Below are 24,948 nucleotides of genomic sequence, written 5' to 3' on the forward strand. Positions count from 1 at the left end.
TTAATATTTTCCTTTGTGACTGATACAGAATGCCTGCAAGAATGTTTTCCCCTCAACATTAAGAGTATCTATATGGTAAAAAATAACATTGACAAAATTATTATAGTGAAAATATAAGAAACATAAAGAAAAAGTTCCAGTTAGAATCACAATTTTTTTCACTGGTGCATTTAAGACACCTACATTAGCAGGTTAAATTCACCCTCAGCATCTGAACAGCCAAGTTGACTTTCTGTGCCTGTGACCCTTAATCTGCCAAAATGGACAACCAGATATTGCCACATGGGAACAGTACCTTGGTCATGCTAACTCCCAAACTGCCCTGGAATCACTTGAGAGCACACTTAATCTGCCAAAACTGCATCAGGAAACCTTAAATAATTTTACTGTATAAAATGACTGAGATCATGTTCTAGAATCTATCCTCAGAGGTTTTCAATTTACAAGTGTGGCCAGAGGCTTCAAGTCCTGCAAAGTCATTGTGGTGACTGTGTGAGAGATTAGCTTCAGAACTGAAAAGTGATGGGTTTGCAGAAGAGATTCTTCCTTACCTGCCAAGACAGATAAGCAGTGTTTGAAACATGATTTTCACCTCTATTATACTCCAAGGAAAGGATTTGCTGTTTTATTCTGCTATTTACCGATAGTGCTCTGCAGTATTACACATCAATTTTACAAAGGTTTCTCTTTCTAGTAAAAAATATGGTTCTAATAATCTTCCTAGACACTCTTCTATAAAGCATTAGGATTACATGTGTGTGGGAATTTCTCAGGACAAAATTGCAAAATCTTTCCTGACAAACTTCTCTTACAAGGTTTGAAATTCAGTCCAATGTACAACCAAAACAAAAGCAAATGTAGTCTACATCTTTGTGCAGGAAAACAACCAAGCAAAACCCCACAGGTTTTACCTTCAGTTAATCTCTGAATACTTACAACATTTCCCTTCCATAGTGTTATGGCACTGGCATAATTGGTTAGTGAGTCACACTTGTTTCCAGACTGTTTCTGTCACAGTAAGAAAGTTTTACTGAAGATGTATTTATACATTTAGCTCACATAGCACAGTGAAACATAAATCCATGATAAATTCTTTCATATGTCTAATCAGGTTTAAATACTTCCTGTTGACCATGAAAATAAATCTCCATGAGTCATCCCTTTTCTTTTGGAAAATATTTTTTTAGTCTTTTTCCCTATGCTGAGGACAAGTAGCAAAGCTGATTTAAGAGGCAGAAAGGGCTTCATACACTAGTTAACAGACATGTGTGAAAGATGATGCTTAAAATCTGTCATTCATTTCTAGGTGTTCAAATCTACGGGTAGGATGACAGAATTAAGGTTAGAGAACTGCTGGTGTAAACAGATCATTTAATCTATGTTACATCTCTGACTTGGGTATTTTAAGGGAAGAGGGTGCTGAACAGCAGGAATTCTAAATTTGAATGTTTTGACTTGGTGGGATTTTTTGCATGCAACTTCAGTTTGAGATATACGAAAGGAGGAATGCAACTGCTTCTCATTAATGACACCAACTCACATAGTCTCTTCATGGGATTAACCAAAGTGTGAGTCACAAACTACAGGCAACTGCTAGTCCCTTTCAGCTAAATATTGCCAGTTCATTAAAAACTTTCACCTAACACACTGATACATTTTTTAAAAAACACAAAATCAGTTTGAGATCTTATCTGTTCTTTCAGCAGCACACACAGTATGTGTGTATATTTATACAAGAAATTTGTGCACATATAAATTCCCAGTGACAAAGAAAAATGCACCTAAATCTGATTTTAGCTGCTACCAGAAACAAAAAATGCAGCCCTGTTTTGGTTAGGTAGGGAGATGACCAAAACAACCTATCAAAAAAATGTATAGGCTGGCATGCAGACTGCAGCAACCTGAAAATTGTATTCCAACATTACTACCAATAAACCATCTTCTCTTCTCTCTAGCAGGCAGATTTTAAGAGAACTTCGGAAAATGCAAGGAAAATTCTGTTTGAATCTGAAACACACTACTTTTCCATGTACTTCCTTCAGGGCAAATGACAAGGCTAGATAAAATTCTAATTTAAATGCTTTGAATGCATTTGTCATCTTTTCTGTTAATAGGTACAATGTGGAGACTTAGAGGAATAAACCTTTCTATGAGAAATTAGGAGTGAATGTAATTCTTTCATTTTACTTGTTTTGCTTCAGTATATTTTTAGAAGATGGCTGAAATTTTGGAGCCTGTTCTTCACCCAAGTATCAAGGAGGAGAACTGAAACCTTTTAAACAGTATATTGAATACAAGCATCTTCTCTTTGGTTGTTACGTTGCATTTGTAAAGAATTTTTTATTTGAATGCTACTGCAGATTTGTTAAGAAGATCATTGGATCTCACAAAGACAATATTAGCACAGATTCACTTTTTAAGCAAAAATAGCACTGCACTGACAGGGAGAATAAAGAGATGAAAGCCCATACCGTTTTGCCCCCAGTATCAAGAAAAAAAAGACTTTCAGAAGATTTGAGGTCACTAAAGACTAAAAATTCCATAAGCCATATATTTAGCTTCTGCATTCCTAAATCTTTGCTGGCAGAAAGGAGTAAATAATTTATAATACAGGTGAAAATATCTTCCTCTCTATAATAACAATACATTTTTCTTACTGTTACAAAGAGCTGAAGGACATGGTTTTGCTCAGTGCAGTAACAGTAATTGTCAGTTTGCCAAAGATCAAAGATGCAGCTTTCAGGATAAGCTTTATGAACTATGCTCAGGACTCCCTGAGCAGAAGAGGAGTTCACTACACTGTCAGCATCGCTTAACCATGACCTAAGTCTCTGACAGATGAAAAAAATGGCAATTTACTTCCTGACCTGGACTGAACTATCAGATACATGTTAATTTTTTTATAAAGTCAGTCTTTCCTGTGTGGCAGACTGTGTTCTCTCAAGCACACAATCAGTAGTGCAGAAACATTCTCACCAGAGTTCTAACTACAATGCCTTTCCACCTTCTATAGAATCTGCCAGTTCCTGAAACTTTGGAGACTCTGGATTTGAGATATTTTAAGCATGAATGTTCCCAAGCACATGTTCAGCAAGCCAGATATGCAACTACCAAGCAGAACAGGAATGGGCCTTTCCACATTTGGTGGCAATGGCAATTGCAATCACATGTAAGTGGAATGGATGCTATTCTTAAATGCCTATAATTGGGAAAAGAGGGTGTTTTCCTATCAAAAATCCAAAATATAAAAAAAAAAATTGGAAACATCCAAGATTTTGTGGGAAACATTCATCCATTATTTTTTTCGTCTTCAGAAGCAGCAGGTCAGTAGCAATGTTGGAGTATTTCCTTCCTTCCCCAGGATGGGACACAGAAGGTAGCAAGTGGGTATAAATCTCTCACTGGGATGATGGAGAGTGATCTTTGTCTACAGTGCATTTTTCTACTCTATTATATGCACTGCTTATTATGCACACTGGAAGGAAAACAGTTTAAGAAACATTTCAGTGTTTCATCATCTCATGGTGCTGCCACTTTAGATAAACACTGCTCCAATTTTCCAGATAAACCCTGTATTTTGAAATAACTTCAAAATATTAGACTACATGGACTGAGGCTGTGCTGGGGGCAATGCCAGTGCCTCTGATTTTACACTTGCTTTATAAGAATATAGTTCTCAACACAAGTCAGAGAAACAATACATCCTGGTATTGTTCATGTTTCTGGCCATGCTTTCTTTAATTACTAGGGAAACCAATCACACTTATTCATATGCTTCAGGTGTTTGGATTGAATAAATATGAGCCAGAGGCCAGGTGTTCATACAAAAAAATCTGCAGTGCAGCCAAAAAGCACATAAGTTGTTAATGAGAAACATTTCATCCTCTCCAAATGCCTGTAATGTCAGGCCTTAAGGAATTCTGCTTCATTTTTAATTTCTAATAAATGCTAATACCCTCCAAATATATTGCAACTCACCCCACATTAACCTCATTGGGAATTATACTACTTTCCAGGTAAGTGAGGGATATCAGCACTCACAGTCCTCTAGCACTTGCTCATGGCCAGTGGACTATGAAAAAGTGCAGCCACTTCCCAAAAACATCTGAACAGGCTGATTCGGTCCCTATTTTTTGGATAATCCTGAGCTTCTGTGGCTGTTGGACAGCACTTACAAGCTTCTGGTAACTAAACAATTTTGGGGTGTTTTTAAAGATCTCAACTATTCTTATAGCTTTATTTTCAGTTACCCTTTATTAAAAACTTATTATCAGTTCACATCATCTTGTCAGAGCCTGGCATACACATGAAAAGGAGTCCGCTTCTCTTTTTGTTAGTATTCAATTCTGTGTTTGTTAAATACACTATTAATGCACAATTACTGACAGCTTAAATAAAATCCATAAAATACAAAAGCTGCAATTAAACAGCAAAAGCAATTTTAAACAATTATCTTTGCTGAGCTACAGGCATCTCTTGTTATCTCATTAATGTACACAGGGAACAGGGTTGACCTGTGCACTGTTTATGTACCACGTGGTTCATAATATCTTTCCTACTCTCAGAATGTAAGACTTGGTTAAAGCAAGCACTCTGAATTCCTTGAACTACTTTCCTCTGGTTTTGCTGTTTGCATGAATTGTTAATGATGGCAGAAATGAGATTCAAATAAAGCTAAAGACATGTTAGTGCAGGCCAGCAGCTGCACTTGTCAGACAAGAATGCTCATCAGTGCAGACAGAGTATTTTGGTGCATGAAATAATGACATTTTCTTATGTAGGGTGCACAGTAATGAAACACATGCAGAACACTACAGAAAATGAAAAATATTATAATCCTCCCCAAGATGGAATTTCTAACAGATAATGGAAATTTCAGTGGAAAAATAATGGGTTTAGATTCGACCAATAATGTTCTCTTGAGTACAGAATAATTTAACAACTGAAGAAGCAACAGACAACCTGAGGGCAAGGAAAGAGTTCTCTACCAAACACTTGCTTCCATAAACAGGACATACTTTATTTAGAAAGCTTCTTCTCCCTCCCATTCATTCAAATTATTAGCTGCATATTTTTACTAAGGAATACTGATTATAAGTTCTTTTTTGAAAATAAACACATTGAATCACAATGGTAAAAAAACTAGAGCAACTTTTAATGAAATACTGAAAAAGTATTCTTCAGTATAGAAGTATAACTTCTACACATGTATCTACTCAAAATGGCAAAATATTTGCCAAATTCATAATGTTGCTGAAATTATGCAAATTAAAGTAACTTTGTCCAGAAGAGTTATCAAATAAAGTTTTCCTATGAAAATAAACTACAATTTAAGATAAGGGCACTATAACTACATCACTTAATGGCTACTGCTCTCTATGTAAACAAGGAAAGTAACCAAAGTGGACTTTTACCCTTACTTCAAAGCATGCAGTAGTTATTTTATCATATTAATTGAGTAAACAAGCAAAGGAAGCAGCCAATAGTCGTAGCAGCTAAACTTTAAACTTTAAACAGTACACATTTAGTTTCTTACACGTTTCTTCTTTTTATATAACTTTTGGCTTCCTTGATCTCATGATAATAAATAAATTAGTGTCTAGTGACAAGCACATGTTTAAAAGCACAGCAGGTGCTGATGTCAGCAAAATCTTCCTCATGCTAAGTTTTGCCCTCCTACCTTTACTTTACCTTCAACTGTTTACCATGATAACTATAGAATACACTACTGAGATCTGATCCAAATTCTCTAAAAGGCAACAATCCCTAAACATGAGTGGCAAGTCTTTGGGTGCCAAATTTAACAGCCCAGGCTTCCCCTACTTCAACCGAACATCCTCAGGATGATTCAGGGCCCCTAAATCAGGCTACAAACCATCCCCCCCCAGGAGAGTATTGGGAACTTGAGTCCTTAACTAGGCATTCCTACCTAGGTATCTAAAGTTTTATGATGGAAACAGCTTGATTATAAGTGTTGCACTAAATTCAATGGTCTTTGGAAATAACTTCTCCAATGCCAATTGCAAAATGCTTTTCCCCTCTCATCTTCAAAGAGCTTTATAATCTCCAGCCCATACTTGCACTGCCACTGCATCACCTAAAAAATGAACCTCACAAGCCTCAGATTTTATCTCCAGCACCATAAACATAGTCAAACATGATGGATAACAACGTAAACTTTCAAGCTCACTTGACAACAGAGTATTTTTGAAGGACAGACTTGATTTTTGTCTGTAGTGTAAATATAAGAAAAACCAAGAGATTTATGAGGCAGCAATTGTCTGTTTTGGGCTACATTATGATGTGGTACAGAACATTAGGCTTTGCAACAAGATTAAATGTCTTTTATTTCTCTTTTGGCATTCCATACCCAATGGAGTATGTATAGCGAGCTTCAAGTTTTTATTTTTGCCATATAAGATCATTTGACTTTTTGCACTCCATTATAGTATATATTTCATTTAATAAACCTTATAATTAAAAAACCCTCATAGTCTATTCAAGGATTACAACTCAGAGGGGGTTCATTTAATTCCAATAGTTTTTAACATCTGTGGTTTAAGTTGCAGAGAGCTTAAAAAGTAGCTATTCAAGTAATACATTGTTTCATTTACAAAGAAAATTGGATGCCTAATGCATTCTGTGGTGCAATAATAATGAAGCTGTAATATTTGCATAAAACAGCCCACCAGTAATACCAGGTGGGCTGTCTGAAAAAAGGTCTTTAGACTTTCCTTAACCCAGTGTGGATCCATTATTCCATTGGGTTACACATTAGCACAGAGATCACTGAAGTGCTCACCACAGAGAGCCACATTTGGGGAGAACAGATATCTCATCCGTGCCTGAAAAGCTGAATGCATGGGGAGAAGTTCCTTTTTAATTTAACTGTTGGTAGGGACTGTTAGTGGAGAGCAAACTGGCCAGAAAGGACTGATGACAGCATCATAAAGATCTGCATTCCCCTCCCTACTTGGCATACAGCTCCTGAAGCTGCTTAGAGCAGGGCATGGAACAAGGCTCACCAGAGACCTCCGACAGCAAATTTCTAGCCAGTGTTTGCTGGTGTCATTCTTTTGACTTTGCTAGAGCTACTACAGTTTTAGTTCAGATAAAATAAAAATTATTATTATTTGGCTTTTTATCCATGAGTGTAGTAAGTGTATGGGGCACAAGCCAGTATTTTGGAAAAGACAAACATGTCAAAATTCAAAGCACTTGAGGAAGATGGTGGCTGTTATCAGATGGTGGCTGTTATCAGCACAGTACTCACTGGACTGCACAGCTGGGACTATGAAACATGTTTGAGTTTTGCTTTTCAAATGGTTTTCATTGGTCTGATAATTCTCTGTTTCAGACGATCAGTCTCTATCTTACCAACTCGTTATTTGCTAAAATGATCTCATCCTGATAATCATGATGATAATTTTTTCTTTTGGGTATGTATTTATGTAGATCTAATTCAAACCTAGGAGGTGGAACTCCAAATGGTTTTACTGTATTAACTGTAACAACAAACAAAGCAGAAAATTTCAGGGTTTAATCTGCTCAAGAGAGAAACACTCTCAGAACAGAACCATGTCTTGAAAATATCTGTTTTGTGTTTGAACATCTATGTAAGCATGCAGGAGGTAATCTGTACTGAGTTCAAGTTCATTACCACCTCATTGCGAGTTTTTTATATTGAAATTAAGACTGAAATGAGTTTTGTTATCCCTGTGTGCTGTACCAAAGAAGATGCTTTGTGACAGCAGGAAGAAAGATTGCCTTTGGGATAGAAAAGATAAAATCTGAGATGCATCTGTCACAAAAAGATTTTTAGAAAGTCAGCTAAGCCTACAAATTCTTTTCTACACCTCTGTGCTCAGCACTGTCTTGCCAGTGAATACCCTTGGTGTAAAAGTAAGAAAATATGTCTGATTTGAAAAACGAGCACTCAAGTTTCTCTGAAAACCAAAAACAAGAGCTTGATCACATCGTATGAAATGACCATACTTTCCTAGAGCTTCTATCCCACCAAAATCTTCATCTACAAACAAGGATTATCACATGAAGATAATACCAGAAATCACAGGACAAAACCAGGTCAACACCGGACATGGAAGTCTCAAGTGTTTTAATTACCTTTTAATTGCCAATCAGAAACCACAGTGATGCAGAAATAAAGAACTCTAAAACCAGTTTCCTGTCTTGGAAAAATATTTGCAAAGTTTGTAAGCAATTTAAAATAATTTGCTTCATTATGTCATGTAATTAATCACCAATGTGACAAACTAAAATGTACCAATTCCTACATTTCTAGATTTGCATATAATTATGTGTGTGTGCATATTATATGCACTGTAACACAGACCAGCATACTTGGGAAGCAAAGCTTTGATGTATGCAGTGTTGCCTTGTCAAGCATCACCAAAAGGTGATTTCAATCCCCTTTAGCCGGAAAATATTTTACTGAATTTTGCTCTACTAGATTGAAATTGAGCAAATCATAGTCAGACAGACAGTAACCACAGTCACAACACAGTATTCTAATTCTTCTGCAGAGCAAATACAGCATGAAACATAAGGCTGTATTCACACTAAGGGCTTAATGGAATTGTGGATACTTCATCCCTGGAAGTGTTCAAGGCCAGGCTGGATGGGGCTTGGAGCAACCTGGTCTAGTGGAAGATGTCCCCACCCATGGCAGGGGATTGGAATGAAGTGATTGTTAAGGTCCTTTCTAACTCAAGCCATTCCATGATTCTATGAAGTACTGTACTTTTCCCTCCGAGAAAGAGCAGAAGGATGTGAGCTGCTGCAAGAGCACGACAGTATTTACAGAATGCAGCAGTGCAACTTAATGGGGGAAAAACAATCCTACAGAAGCAAAAGCAAAATGCCTCTGCCTGGCAGCACATCTTGGGCTGCTTCCACGGCACAAGAGAGAAAATAAACAGCATCATAGTGGTCTGATATATGCCAACATACTTTAAAAATAAATTCAAAAAGCCTCTTCACATGGCAAATGAATGTCAAACTAAGTTTAAAGTGATTGTCTACAAATTTGCTGATAATACCACTGTGGCAGCACATTTTTATAGAGAAAGGTGACATAGGGAGCAGCTTTCTCCCTGAGGTGACCACACAGCAGGAAAGCAAGAGAGAACTTTATTCAGGATCATGTTGAGGGAAGACTATCCATCAACACTCAGAAGCTTACACACCAGTTCAGCAATGTCCAGAAGGCAGAGAGCCTTGAATTGTGCAGTCAGCATTGCTGTATTTGCTATGTCAGCACGACCCCAAGTAGCAAAAAGGATGTGAAAAGAGAATTAGTAACACGCAGAATAGTGAATGTCAGTAAGGGAATGAACATTTATAAGCTTTGCTATTGCACATTCAAATACAGCAACAGGACTCTTATTTAAAGCAAAACAGTCTGTGAGAAGAGGCCCTTTAAAAGAAAAAGTAGATTCAAATTTAATTTCAAACAAAGGAAGGACTATGAGGTCATAAGGGACTTGGCACCTCTATACTAGTTTTCTCACACTTTAAAATTGAAAGAGAAGCAAGTGTATTTCTTTCTCTCACCCTTTGCTTGTCAATTACAAGCTTTTTAAGTCAAAAAACATTTTACTTTAGAAAGTGCAAATGGAATAAATATTTGAACCAATTGGTTATAACCAATATTATCAAAGCAGTCTCTTGTGGATTTTCAGAATCATTTAATGGATCTTTGAGAATGAGATATTGTTGTAGCTGCTTGCCTCTGCCTGATGCTACTTTGATCATTTCAAAACCAACCAATAATGCCCCTGCCACAGTGCCAATTTAGCCATTTTTATTTGCCTTCCTGTGGCTTTCAGTGTAGCAGCCATTTAACAGAAATAAACTTAGAACAGACCATGCCAGTCTTGGTTAAACTACATGAGCTAAAACCCAAAAGAAACAAAACCAAAAACATGAAAAACATTCCACAACAAACTACTCTGGACCTTCACATATTCTACTTACCACACCACCACAAGGCAGGTTGCTGGAAGTTGCAAACCTTTCTGAGCTGATTACTTTGTATTCTGTAGGTGCTCTGCTGTCAACAGTTATGAAGGAGTTATAAAGGGATTTAAATTAAAGAATCACCAACTTTGTAATGATTTTTGCAAAACAAATATAAAACCCACCATTATTTTGACAGGAATTATATATTTTCATCAGACCTATCAGTTCACCCGGGACACAAACTACTAACGAGATGATCCTACAACAGGGTTTTATAAAATATACATGACTGTGTGATCAGATTACACTTTAGACTTTTCAATGTTTTAGTAATCTAAAGTTCCTCAAATCTGAAAAATGCTGACTGGAGTGGGGCTGAAGAGTAAATATATATATTTTTAAAAGTCAGGTGTATCTCACTGATTTCTTGCTGATAATAATTAGCTGATGCCTTTTTAGCCTGTCTTTCTCTAGAAGCAAAGGGTACATGCTAGCTCTTGGTGTGAGGGGAAGGAACAGCAATCTGTGCATTCCCTCTTTGGGCATAGAGACTGAGTTCAGTTAAATTGAAATGTGGGATAAGAAGGCTCAAACATTACAATGTTCTCACTAGTGTAAGGAAATGTGCAGTCAAGGGGAGGCTGTAGCATGAAATTAAAGCTGATGATATGTCATGAAACCCATATGATGAATGAGAGGGGCAGAAAAGGAAGATTTCTTATATATGTACTACACAATAATTTCAAAGAACAATAAGTGAAGTTCCTGAGTACCACATGCAGAGGCATTGTCTGCCTCAGTAAGAAGTAACCTAACAAAGAGGCTGGTTCACATACCAAAATATGTCATCCCTCAACAGAAGAGAGAGGGAACAGTGATTCCCTTCCCACACTCTGATCTCCCTGGTCTAAGGGACTTCAAATCTTGGCTAAGCCTTGCCTGGAATCAAAAGACTCTGCAGTGGTAGAAACTTGCTCTGGCACCTTCCTGGGGCATTAAGAGCATCTCCAACAGAGGAGAAAAGCCAGGTGCTTTTCCCACTGCTGGAAGACAATACACACATGGCAACATCCAGGCTGAGGAGAGGAGACAAGCTGGCAGGGAAGTAAACCTAGACCAGGGCACAAGAACAGCACTGCAGATGCACAGCCAAAGCAGTGCCCAGTGATTTTGGCAGTAGGGGTGTGCTTAGAACCACAGTACAACTGCAGCATCACCAAGTCCCAAGGCTGAAGAAACTACTTTAACTGTTCTAGCATTAGGAGTCAACTGTGGAGCTGGCTGTGCACTTTGGGAGGACTCCAACATTTCCTTTGCATTAACTTCATTCTAAACACGTGCTTCCTATTCACACAAATTATAGTAGAGACTTCTGCTATTAAAAATGCAAGTTCCCAGAATTATCTCCCAGCTTTGTCTCTGGATGATCCAGAGAATGGGATAGCAATATAATACTGCCAGCTCCATTACTGGGTTTAGTTCCAACTGACTGCAGATAACATCACGAAAGTAGGAAATACATAATAGGTACAAAATAATCCAAATGGAAACTCCTCTGGTCATTCCACTGCAGACAGCTACCAGAACTTGTACTGCAGGCAAACACTGAGAAAGAACTTTTTGCTGCCAGCTATTCCAGTGAAAGGTCACCAGTGGCTGCTGTAATAAGGACACACTTGTGAAATGTCACTCACCAAACCAGAGCTGCCACAGAAAGCAACAGAAAGCAACAAGTAGAAACTACTACTAAAACTAACTCCCTCAGCTGAGCTGAGAAAGGCCACTGTCAAAAGAGTGTCTATAAAAACACCACACACCAAGATGTTACTGCAAGAGAGTAAGAAACAGGGAAATGCTCACTGGAAAAAGAAATCAGCAGCAGACTGAAGGGAGAAAACCCCCATACAGCGAAGACAGTTCCTCAAATTATGGTTATGAAATGGAGGAGGGGGGGGGGGGGGGGCGTGACAATGACACACAATTACATCTCTCCTTTTATTTTGGTATCCAATATGATTTTAGATTCCTTCCCTAAAGAACCTGAGATAGAAAATTTCAGATCCAGTGTCTGAAGTTGAATAGGACCCTAAATACTTGAAAGCACAATTGTATAACAATGTGCCAGGTTGCCTTATGAATGCATAATAATAATAATAAATGGAGAAAGATAATATGGAGATTGAATGCTGGATTCTCTCATATGATGTACATAATAAGCACTAGGCCAGTCCCCAGAGATGGTGGCTGGCCCTGAGCCAGCACAGCATCACAAGGGATGGAACTTATGGAAAAAAAAAAAAAAAATGAAACCAGGGTGCTGGACAAGAAAAGATGATTTTCCAAGCCAGGAGTATTCCTACAAAAAGAAACTAAGTTTATGAAGGGATCAAGGGAGTCTAAAATGAGAGAATGATAAACCTAGAAGTGTCTGTTACCTGCTTCTTTCACAAGCCAGCCAGAGCTGTGGCCTGACACTCCATCATCTTTCTCCTGAACGAATGCAGAATCTTCTATTACAAAACGACCTTTTTTGGAAGAGCAGTTGGCTGCTTCTTTGTGTGCCCCCTCCAACCTTTGGACAGTCTGTAGGTTGCTGGGACTGCAGACAGGAAGTTATGAGCCCTCCCTGTCCAAGTTATATTACTCTGAGAAGAACACTGTTTTAGAGGCCAATAATTTCTTGAAGAGATTGCATGTTTGATAGCTTTAACTAGCTATTGTATGCTGCTACTGCCCTCTTACTCTCATTTCCTGCTTCTTTCTTATCTAAATTTTAGACTTGGCAGTGTTGTTCTTCCTGAGATTTAACTGAACATGGCCAAAGCCATGGTAATTCAGCTGTAGGACTTGGATTTTCAACAGATAATAAGCATGCATACAGGACTTTCTCACACTCTTCCAGGAAATCTTAATTAAAGTGAAATATAACAGGAAGAAAACTGGTACTACTCAGTCTGGTGATTATAATAGATCAGGTCGTTGATTTCTGCTAAGACCTAGTCTTTCATGGAAGCTCTAAATAAGCAATAAAGCACTAAATGAATGAGAAAATTAATGAAGTTTTCCATAAACAACTAGAAGAATCTCAAAAGTGAACACCAAACAATATTTTACAATAATCTAACTACTTGCATGCTAGATTTGTCAAACCATGACAGGTGAAATCCAGAACTATGGGCCTGCAATATACGTATGGCAAAAGTGACAGAAACACTTTCCATTGGAAGAGGTTTTTAGGAAGCTTTTTCCTTTTCCTTTTTTTTTTGTTTTTGTTCTGTAATTAATCAATGCAGTGTTTAAATTAACTTCTACGCTATTAAGCATCCAAACACAGACTGTGGCAGTAAATGGGAAATCAAATTTATCAGATAAGGTTTTTTCATTAGGCTGGTTTTAGAAACTAAGTGACCATAGAGTGCACATGGTAATTAATTTCATATATTTCTCACTGTCTATACTGAATAATTAAAATATTCACACAGAGCTAAGACAAAGCTCAGTTCTCTGTACTCTCATTTGGATCAAGATATGACAAATACAACTTTGGGCTACTTAACCGATTGTTTACCTCATCAATATCTCAGTGAGAAATAAAAAGTTCAAATCAGAGGTGAATACTCAAGAGTAGGGCAAGTTTTAGATTGGAATTCCATTAACTGAGCTCTTCTTTGGAGAACTCTGGCACACACAATCTGAAACCAAAGGTAAAAGGGGCCCTTCAGTAAAAAGATCACAGGGAATCAAGGGTTGTTTCTTGTCACAAAGCTGAAACCTAAATGTTGCCTAAAATTTTCTTTTTCAACTGAAAAGGAACTTATTTTAATATACAATAAAATACCGTATACTACAATTGGTATATTAGTATGCTTTCCTCTTATATAAAATTTACTGTCAAGTTCTGAGTCCTCCTGAAGAGCTCACCTTCCCTAAGTAGTCACTGAAGAAGGAGCAGGTGCATTTCAAGGACTGACTCCCCAAACAGTGGTGTCAAAATTTAGAGACCATACAGATTTCTGTTGGCTCTACCTTCCCCTCATGCACTGATAGAAAAGCAAAGCATTATTTCAGAATTCTTGCTTACTGCCTGCTACATCGATGTAGACTGAGTCACTTCCCTAAATACTCTTTGTAAAGAGTGGCAAAGGTTTTCAGTGTTTTCCCTTGAACACCCTTTCCTCCCAAGTGATTGGTCCAAGAATATTATTACACGTTCCAGGGGAAAGGTAATTATAAGTAAGGCTACACTATGCTTTCAATTTAGAGTCTACTCATAATTGTTAGCTCATTTTGAATGGCAAAATTCAAACTTACAATGTCATTTAGAGAAGAAAAAATACAGCTTTTTCCCCCCCTATTTTTTGAGAGAATTACTAGTACCCCCATGCTGAAGAACAGGGTTTGATATTCCAAGATAATAAAGATGTGAGAGATGCAACTACCAAGAGCAAGCTCCTGCAAGACTTTCAAATCTCTTCCTAACAAAGCCTTGTTAAAATTCAGCAGGTACATACTTTGAGGATTCAACATATGCCAGGTGAAGGAGCTGGATAAGGCTTTTCCTTGCTATTCTTTTCCCTTGCAGAGGATGACTACTGTAACATGAAGCCAAAACCATGAGGCAGGGGACTGGCTCTGCTGTTCTCTCTGTGCTGTGACTGAGGCCAGAGCCCAAATTCTGAACAGGAGGAGAAAGAGGCAGCCATACATGCAGAGGAGAAAGGAGGGAAATATTCAAGCAAAAGTGTAGTAAAAAAGAGGAAGATGAAAAAGATCACATGAGAGAGTTTTTGGGACTCTGACTAGGGTGTTGATCAGAAAGAAGTCTGAAAACAGCACTTAGGAAGAAGTTGGAGAAATGAGGTCCAGGAGAATGAAACTTCTGCATGCAGCTAGAGAACATTCACTTGCAAAACATGAACTCAAACATCTGACCCCAGTGAGGCAGATAAAATTGGTTCATATAGTGAGAGGCTATATTACAAAACAACTGCCAATTATACTGCCTAGTTTGTCTATGCAGTACATCTGAACCTCAGGACCTTCCAGAGTGCATATAAAGTGTGCATGTGTTACCTTTATTTCATTTTTTTAACTTGGTTTAAGTCTTTAAAATCTGAGACTTGCTTTAAAGATACACTGTAAAGTTAAATTCTGTGAAATTCAAAAGTTGTAGTAGAAAAGCTTAGATTTTCTAATATAAAAGCTTTTTCAACTACTGTTTGATATTTTGCTCACAATGATTGTCTATAATCCTCCTCCTTCCAGAAGGATGGTGAGAATTAGACCTTAATTCTAAAAAGCTCCAGCAAGGTGTCTAATGGCATTGACTCTCATTACACCTCTCTCCATTTTGTTTTCTTTTCCTCTGCACACTGTGGCTATTAAAAAACCTCAAACCAGTAATTTAATTTTAGAAAACAAAATGGATGGCAGTTCAATGCATCAAAACTGGACCCTGCTGTTACTTAATGCCCAGGCTTCTATCAGTACCTCAGGTGATGCAAATCATCTACAGTTTCTACCTCAAAATAGAGATGTTAAGTTTCTAAGTTTCTATAGATGTAAAAATCTACACTGGAAGTCAGGCTTTCTTTTTTAAAGTTTTGTTTGCACTGTGCTAATACTTTTAAATGAAAAAAGAAAAGGTGGAGAAGGTTAGATGGGCCGGGAAAAAGGTTAGAGGAGAACTTGTGCCTCCTCTTCTGTGACTCCTCATGTGCTGCATCTCTTGCCACAAGCTCACAGGGACAGGGTGAAAGGCACAGAAAGATTTGCACAGGGATCATCCCTGTCTCTAACCCCATCCCTTTGCTCCTCCTTCCTAGTCCATGTGGCAATTACAGCTCTGGTGTTTAGTACAGGCTCTTCCCTGGCCAAGGTCCACCTCAACACCCAGAACACCTGGAAGTCCCTGATGAAGGAGCTATTACAGCTATTCCTCCTCCTCAACTCACTCATTTTTAAGCAAAGCTGTCCTCAAACAGCTCTTTAAAAAAGGAGATATTTTCTTCATAATTGGCTCATCAAAAGCCCAGTACTTGTCCAGATCATTCATTCTTTGAACTTGTGCTTCAGTCATATTTTTGATAGGCAATTTATATAAAATACCCTAAAATATCCTTAACCATTTCAAGTGGAAACAGTGTGTCCCACATTGAGTCAAATTTTGTATTCAATGTCAGAAACACATGACAGGTGTTGGGCCCTGCTAAGAATGATGATAAGGCTGACAGCATGGAGGATTCATCATAGACAGTGGATTTGTCATTTCCTTTGTTTGTTACTAGTTTGAGGCTTTGTTGGAAACATGCTCAATGATAGGAGATTCTGAAGTTATTCACTACCCACAGCATCCAAAAGGGATCCTATCACTGAAATAATAAAGCCAAATAGATTCAGAAAAGAAATAAACCTTTAAAATGAAAAAAAAAAAAATCTGTTTTTTTTACAGAGCTGCTTCATTATGTGCTGCCCACAAGGGTCCATTCTCCCTTAACAGTAGCCAGCTCTAAAGACAAGGAAACAGATCATGTGACAGATAACACAAAGAACTCAGATAAATCAGTTTTATTCCTCTCTGTCTCTTGGAATAGAGTTAACACCGAATGATAGGAAACATTCATGTATGGGTGAAGGGAAAAATAAGAATACTGATGCCTGTAAAAAGTGACTTGGAAGTGGCAAAGACATTATAAACAGGATTTTAATATGATGTGAATTACAAGCACTTGATATAGAGGGGATGATATATTGATTTTCCTCATTCTGAACTATGCATGTCACTAAGATCAATGGAAGTCACAAACCTATATCAAGGAAATTATAATATGTGGAATTATTTATAGAATGGCTGCTTCAGGTACACATCAACTGCAGCAACATAATGGCCAGACTTACGACTGAGGACAAAGCCATCTATTACATATTGTAAATGATAAAGCACACATTCCCATCATTGCTTCATTCACCACATTTTTCATAAGTGAAAGGAAGAGCTAATAGAAGGATTCCTGTACAGCCTTTTTTTCTAAAGAAGCAACAAACATTGTATAGTTTGTCACTAAAAGACAACAATTCCACTTACAAGCTAAGTCATTAAAAAAACAGCTACAGGCAGTATTTTCCAAAACAGAGTTATGCAATGTACACTAAAGTAAATATGCTGAAACTATGGGAATCACTTCTGGATTGCTCAAAATTCTGGGCACCCTGAAGAAACTGAAAAGCAGCAGCACACAGAAGTCCAGCATCTCCAAGCTTCTGGTGGCAAGAAAGCATGAACCTGTAAGTACATGCTTCCCTTTCCCAACAGCAAAAGCTGTGTCACCACTGGCAGACAAAGAAAATGCCTAACAGCTACACAGGCATCTTTATAATTTTCATATCTCAAAATTATGGCATTTCCAATAAAGTCTGCTTTTGAATCACCTACAGCTCACTTAGTTTCACAGTAGTCTCTACCTCCTACTGTTAACTCTTAAAAGAAGCCTTTCAAAGGTCAATCCAAACTGTTAGGATTCTGGAGGTTAAAATTGAATTTTTCATGTCTACTTGTTCTTTTGAAAGGCTTAAAAGCAATTTGTGGCAATCAGCACAAAGGGATTTGATTGGCAAAGTTTAACAAAGTGATCTAGAGAAGATTCATTGGGGAAAAAACTGCTAAAATTGCAAATTAAATGGCAAATGGTTTTCCTCTGTCTGCCCTTGAAAGAAAATAGGTTCTTTTAGATGTGAAAATCATTCTAAAAGCTTCTAAAAGTACCTAATGAAAATTTTAGAAATGCAAAGCATTATCTTTCAAATCTGCAAAAGTAATCAAATAAAAAAGAAACTACAAAAGGACAAGTGCAACGATGGCTACCAAACAAGTCTGTTGACCTCATTCACACAAACCTCAAAACCACAATTGCTGAACTTCCCTCAAGTGAAATACAGGACATTTAGCTAAAACACCTGTGGAAATCAAGGGTTTTTTCTCCTCTCCTTTGCCTACCTGCTCTTTCCTTCCCAGTGTGCTGTCTCAGAATGCCTTTCTCTGAGATGCTCCATTCTGCATCTGCAAACAGGAGCAGTGCCCAGCTGGAGGATCCCTGCCAGGCCACCCGGGCAGCAGCGCTGTGTCCCTTCTAACCCTGCTCCAGAGACACTGCAGCTCAGGGGAGTGAGCAGCAGCCCCTGCTCAGTTGGTATCTGCATAACCCTCTTTTGGAAAATAGCGGCAGAGATACAACTCCCACCCCCCCATCCAAAGACACATCTTAAATTGGTAGGCCAACTCCTACTGGGAGCACTGCGGGGTGAAGTGCTATGCTCCCATTTGATGTTTGTACTCTTCTGTTCTGAATTTTTGGGCTTTCATTGACCAACTCATGAGGGAAAGAAATATCTGGGGAGGGAAAAGAATAAATTTGGGAGGGAAAAAGAGTAATTTGGCTGTTTATTTTATTTTGTTTTAAAATCTCTAGTTATGTGAACAGTGTTAGACTGATAGCAACTAGCATAGTTAGATTTCTTTCTTTCTTTATTAGCCTGATGGTGCAAATTATTTTGTATGCTACTGCCACTACTTGCAAAGCCTTTGTTTTAATCCTCAGACAATCCTATCACCCAGTAAAAGTCATTACCGCCTATCCAACACATTTTTCGCCTACTTTAGTTCAATTGTGAAATTCATATACAGGGTAAGAGCAGGATAAAGCTTTTGTCTGTTTGAAACTACAGCATAACTGATAGATTTTACATTTTTGTAATGGTGCTTCCTGTTTAATTTTTAAGTATTATTCAGATTTTTTTTTCCTTTTCGTCACTCTTTCATGACTTCAAATTACTGTTGCCTGCAAATATAACTAATGTGTTCATCTTCTAAACTTTCAAATCAGTCACATGACATAAACCCACTCAAAATCATTTATATTTTGATCTACAAAAACATACTAGATTTTTTAGTAACAAGTTCAGGGTTTTTAAAATTATATTTATGTGAAAATTTTCAATGCCATTCTAACATTATGGTGATTTTGTGTAATTAATTAGTTTTCCTGTGTCTGGTAACTTACTGTAGCTTACATACTTTTATATTTCTTGGAGACATAACAGAAAAAAAAAAAGCATTTGAAATGCCAATAAACGAAATTTAACACAGAAAACTCAGAATTCATTAATGATAAAACATGTAGTTATGAAAGACTGCACAAAACTCATTCACTCACTGAATTACTACAGAGACTGAGGGATTTATGCAAGGTACAATACATCCAAAACGATACAGCTCAGTTCAGCACACCATATCTCACTGCATTAGCAGCACCTTGTGAACTAAACTTACAACTAAGCCATCTCAGCCCATTTACTCTTTATAAAATTACCTTTTTTCTTTAGAACAGCTATCTGTGCCAAAGGACAAAGGGTTTATGCGGGTAAATCTGTAGTATTAATCAACACAGTAAGCATCTATTTTGGCAATAATGAATATGAAGGTCCAGAATTACCCATTACAGACTGTAAACATGACTGCTTACTTATTATGATCTTTAAAAATCTACCATACAAACAACTTGTGTTTCACAAATGTCCAAGATATGATTCAGTTACTTCTTTGCAGGCTGACCAAAATATTTTCTATTAGTTTTGCAGTGATCTTTGCTATATGTTATTCTAGTGTTGGGCATATATATTTTAAAACTGCTATAGACAATATGATTAAAACTATTACTATATGAATAAAACTATATGATTAAGCTTGTTAAAACCAATGATGAAAGTGTCTTTAGACAATCTAGCATCTGGATTAATTGTATGATCAAAACTTTTTTGCTTAATGTTTTTTATTCATTAAAAACTCAGGTAATGAGAAATCTTTACATCTTTTAATTAAACATTCCTGATAACATCAGCCTCAATTTCTGCATAGTTGCAATTTAGAATAAAACATATTTTAATTAACTTCTTCTAAAGCACAGTAAAGATTTTATCAGATATTAATGGCAAACACCACCAGTCCAAACCTACTAGGATGTTTCTTTTCAATAACACAGACTAGTAAGAATTGCCATCTGCAACAAATGTTTCTTTTGCTTTCTCAATATTTGTGTAGATGTTGAACAAATTATTTAATGACTGTGCAAATGTTTTAAAAATACCCTCAAAACTGAAATATAACTTTTTTTTAAAGCAACTGCTGTTCAGACTGCTGCTCAGATTCTGCAGTCACTGACCCTCGCAAGGTATCACCTATCTCAGAAACTGTTAATTACTGCTAAAACACACAGCTGCAAAGACCCTGCACTCCAGAGGTGACCTAGCAGCAGTCAGGCTGCTGCTCAGCCAGGCTTGGGCTCTGCTGGGCATTTAGAACCAGCCTTAGACCCTCTGTGCTGGTGGTCCTGGCCTAGCCTGAAGTGCACGGAGCCCCACCTACCTCCTCATGCAATCCAGCGCCCGAATGAAGAAGTCTTTGTGCAGCTGGTGCTCGTCCCTCAGGATGGAGCACTGCTCCAGCGTCACTGACATGGATGTCCTGTCTTTGGCACTTTTGCAGCAGGTGAAGCGCACCCCGTTCAGCTTCCGGCAAATCTGAAACACAGGCAGGCCCCACAGGTCAGCCATTCTCCACCGGGCAGGCTGTGCAGCCCCTGCAACTCTGCAAGCCCAGAAAGTGCATCCAGACAGCTACAGCATTTCTCAAGAAGAAAACACCCATTAAAAGTTAGTACCGGTACATTAAATTCCTGAATTTGACGTAGGATTTTTATAACTATAAAAAGACATTTTTCATAACTATAAAAGAAACAATTCCTTCACTATTTCCTCACTTAATCTAGCAACCACCCTGTTAAATTAAAGCTTAATTGTCTGAATACCTAATGAATAAAGAAAAATCTTGATAAGTCTTAACCCACAAACATGAATGCAGCAGAATAAATTCTTGTGAAGGTATGGAGTCAGACACATCTGAACTTATACAGTTTTTATTTTCAGCAGGTAAACTGTTCAATGTATGGCTCACAATTAAGAAAGTTTAACACAAATGACTGCCATGGATTGTCTACTTTCACTTATACTTTGAAAAAGTTATAACACATAAAGGAAACATGACATTTTGGAGGATGATTTCTCCCCTTAAGAATCAATCGGTGGTTGTAACATTCTATTAGTTTATACTTCAGTTTCAAACAATATTTTACTAGAAAAAGAAAAATTTAAAGGAGAGCTGCTGCGCCCAAGTGTGGGTCTACCTTTCCCCAGATATAATTTGTCCTGGGAAAAGGTAATACTTTGCTTACACCTATCCCTGGAGAATCATAGGTATAATTGCACAAAACCTCAAAAGGTTTGTGAGAAGAGGGCAAGGCAATAAACTACAGCAGTAATCACAAAAAGGAACTTCCCACATTGGCTATCATGGGAGAGCTTGCAGGATGAACTGGAACATGATCTCCACAATGTCAGTTCAGCAAATAAGTGTTTCTTCATCTGCTAATTGCATTCTCAGAAATTCTATTCAAATCAATAAATACTATTAAATTCTATTAAAATCAGAAAATACTTAGAGCCTTTAAGTTCTTTGTGATACCATGGTGAGGCAACTCAAAAGTTTCACTGAGGGAATCAGTTAAGGGAATCTTACTTAGAATCCAAAGAGGTACAGGATAGTGAAGGAGAACCTATGAGTATTTCTTCTATCCTATAACTTAAAATTTTATAAGTTAAATCTGTTTAACAATTTGAACAGTTGCACTGGGATTTAAAACAAGTACTATATGATAATTTTCTTAAATAATGGTGTGAAAGAAGTTAACTCTATAATTGAAGAGATTAATTCTCTTTGCACTAGTATCTTTGGAAGTCCATGATTCATGGGGGCTATTCAATGTGAATGAGTCCTAAAAAAATTAAAATATTAAAAAACCCATAAAAAAATAAAGTAAAAAATCCCAGGTAATTATTCTCGATGAGTGATGGGCTCTGATGTAGGGAGACATAGGAGTAGAGGAAATAGACAACTTCAATTAAATTTATTCTTATTATATTATAACTTCTTATAAATTTATTCCAATTATATCAGGGATTCCATGCAGGTACAGATACAAAAGTGGAATATCGTACACCTACTGCAATAAAAAAGTGATATTCACAGCTACTGCACTGACAAAGTTTTATTCTTACATCTTTTTCAAAAAATAAATGGAATATAGAATAACAGTGTGTAGATCACTGGAACCAGAAATAACATATATCAGAAAGGTAAAGTAAAGGAAACTAAAGAGAAATAGAATTCCGTGAACGAAAAACCTGAAACACTTTATATATCCAAAGAATGCTTTTTACCCATCAAATTATTTTCAGGGAACCCCAAACAGATGGTAAAATACAACTTTCTATACCCAAGGATGTAGCACATTCTTATGTAAATAATTTTGTATTGTATCTTTTACTTTTTTAAAAGCAGTGTTTCATAGTAATTTCAAGACTGGTGCTGCAAGAAAAACATATTTTTCCTTACAAAGGAATTATACTGCAATAGTGTTTGATAATATTTATTAACCACATAGCAAAATGTTATTAGTAATATGAAAGTTACAGCACTATTATTAATACAAAGATACAGTTAAGACTGTCTTTTCCCTGGTGTTAAATAGTAATACAAAAAAAAGTAATGGAAAATGTTATTAATAATTTTGTATCAAATATTTATTTGCCTTGAAGGGTATATACATTTTAAAGTCTCCCAAAACACAAAGCCTTGCTTCACTTTCAGTAGATACCAAAAACTCTCTGCTGGTGTAAGGCGTAGAGATACCAAAGGTATTTTTCTAAATATAAGACAACTATGTGGCTGAATTTCACATTCCTGAAAAGCTTCAGCTCTTTATAAACTACGAGTTGTTTTCCTGGCCTTTTTTTTTAATGTAAAAAACTTTTTTTTGCACTGTCATGAGTGTGCAAACCCCACAGAATTGGGAAACAGAAAGGAATTATGGGAGAAAAGTAAAGTAAGTATTAATCACTTCTTTCTTTGTGCTCTCCCTGTCTGATTGTCCTTTGCATGTCTTTTGTGACAAGTTACTTGTGAAATTAATTCAATTACAGAAAATCAAAAGTTGAATGCAGCAATAGCAAAAAAAAAAAAAAATCCAGAGCAAGCAATCATGTCCCACATCATACCTCAGGGACACGAAAAACAGAAATTATTTTGAGTAATTTTATATTATCAAAGAATGGATATGAAACAAATTGCTCAAATTCTAGCAGGTTCTACTAGTTTAAAAAGTGAGAAAAAGAAATTGTCTTCAATTTAGGTGGAAGAAGAAGAGATAAATTTATGAGTGGAATGAGTACATTAAAAACTATTACAGCACATCTGCCTTCTTTAACCAGTGAGTTCTCCAGTCATATCCTTAAAATCCACTGCATTTACAATATCAGTAAGCTTATAAAAATGAGTTCATGATTGGTTCATCAATTTCTTTGAAACAAGAGAGCTTACCGTTGCAGCCAGCCACATGATTTCTACATTCTTTCTCTTTTTGGCCTGGATATTTTGATTAAGACTTTCTAGCAATCCCTTTAAATCATTTTGTTCTTGAAAATGTGGTAAACCTGGAAAAAAGGGATGATAAAGTTGCTCATTTTGATAAGGCTGATGGTATAGTTGTCCTGACTAAAGAATGCTTATGCTAAAGAACAGGTCTATTATTTACAGCCTTGTTTTGGAATACAAGATGGAAATTACCAGCTAAATATTTAAGGAATAAGCAAACCTTATGTCTTTTTGAGTATTGCTTTGTCTTCCCTAGAATCTTTATGTGGAAATTTAAAGTATCTTCGACTTTTATCTTATAAATGGATGGTGAAAAACAAAATCAAATCTCTGCTGTGGCTCTGTTCATCAGCTATTACACACATGCAACAGAAATCAGAAAACAAAACTTGAGTGTATTACAACCTACTTTGATGGGATGATTTTTTATTTTAAAGTCAAACATTTTGGTTTTGTTTTCAAATTGAAACATCTAATTATTGTTTTGAAATGTGCCTTAGATTTTTATATAATGTAACATAAGGGTTAAATAGGACTAAGTATCCCCTCTAAAAAGTATCAAAGTATATTTCTCCCAAAATTAAGTGGGGCTTTATTTTGAGGCAGAAAATTTCAAGTCAATTTCAAGTTTACTTAAAATCCAAAATTTTACCTGCTTGTTCTGGGTATGGCATTTAAGCTGAAGTTTAATTTACCCTACGTCTCTAGCAAAAATTCAAGAGCAAACAATTCAATTTCCCCCTCTGTTTCATATGTATATAGAGGAGCATTTTTTCTAATGTTACCTTTATCTTCACTAGTTTGGAAAATCAATAAAAACAAACAGAATCTGTTTTCTGAAATGATTTCTTCTCATGGTGGCAAAGTAAAAAGAATTTTAATTATATTTTTCACCAAAAAGGGGTGAAACAAAATGAAACTAAATTGATCAATGATACAGTTTCTTCAAGCAAAGAAAGTAAATTGTCCATCCAGTGAAGAAAAAAAACCCCCACAATCCAGGCCCCAAATCCAAGCCCAAAGATTTATACTCAGTTGAAAGAATAAAAATGAGGGAAGTATTTATGAAGCTCAATATCCATTCTCCTAACATGATCCAAGTTAGAATGATCCCTCTTATCAACAGGCTTTTACCTTTCACATCTAATAAATTCTGTAGTTTCCCTTATCCATGATTCATAGTAAGAAGTAATTTAAATACATTCAAAAAGAAATAAGTTGATTCACTCATACTGTGCTGTCTAAAAAAACTCACAAACAACAAAAAAAGAAATAGGGAGGGAAATGTACATCCAGAATCTGCTTTGCAATAATTTCCATGTGGATTGTTTTAACCGTGTATTACAAGTTCTGACTGTACACTTAGATAATGCAGAGCACATAAAAACACATCACACTCTGCTAGACTATTACACTAATGGGTGCAT

General features: G+C 36.7%; 1 protein-coding gene across 1 annotated transcript in view; it reads right to left on the bottom strand.

The window, feature by feature from the left end:
• Positions 1 to 24,948, bottom strand: part of INPP4B (inositol polyphosphate-4-phosphatase type II B) — a 295,785-nt gene that overhangs the window by 12,385 nt on the left and 258,452 nt on the right. The window contains exons 22-24 of the mRNA XM_064416567.1: positions 23,468 to 23,580; positions 20,399 to 20,553; positions 9,997 to 10,069 (exon numbers count right to left, since the gene is read on the bottom strand). Of these exons, the coding sequence (XP_064272637.1) occupies positions 9,997 to 10,069; positions 20,399 to 20,553; positions 23,468 to 23,580 (341 nt within the window). The remainder of the gene's footprint in view (positions 1 to 9,996; positions 10,070 to 20,398; positions 20,554 to 23,467; positions 23,581 to 24,948) is intronic.

Source organism: Passer domesticus, chromosome 4 (genome assembly GCF_036417665.1).
Source record: "Passer domesticus isolate bPasDom1 chromosome 4, bPasDom1.hap1, whole genome shotgun sequence".
NCBI classification, from domain to species: domain Eukaryota; kingdom Metazoa; phylum Chordata; class Aves; order Passeriformes; family Passeridae; genus Passer; species Passer domesticus.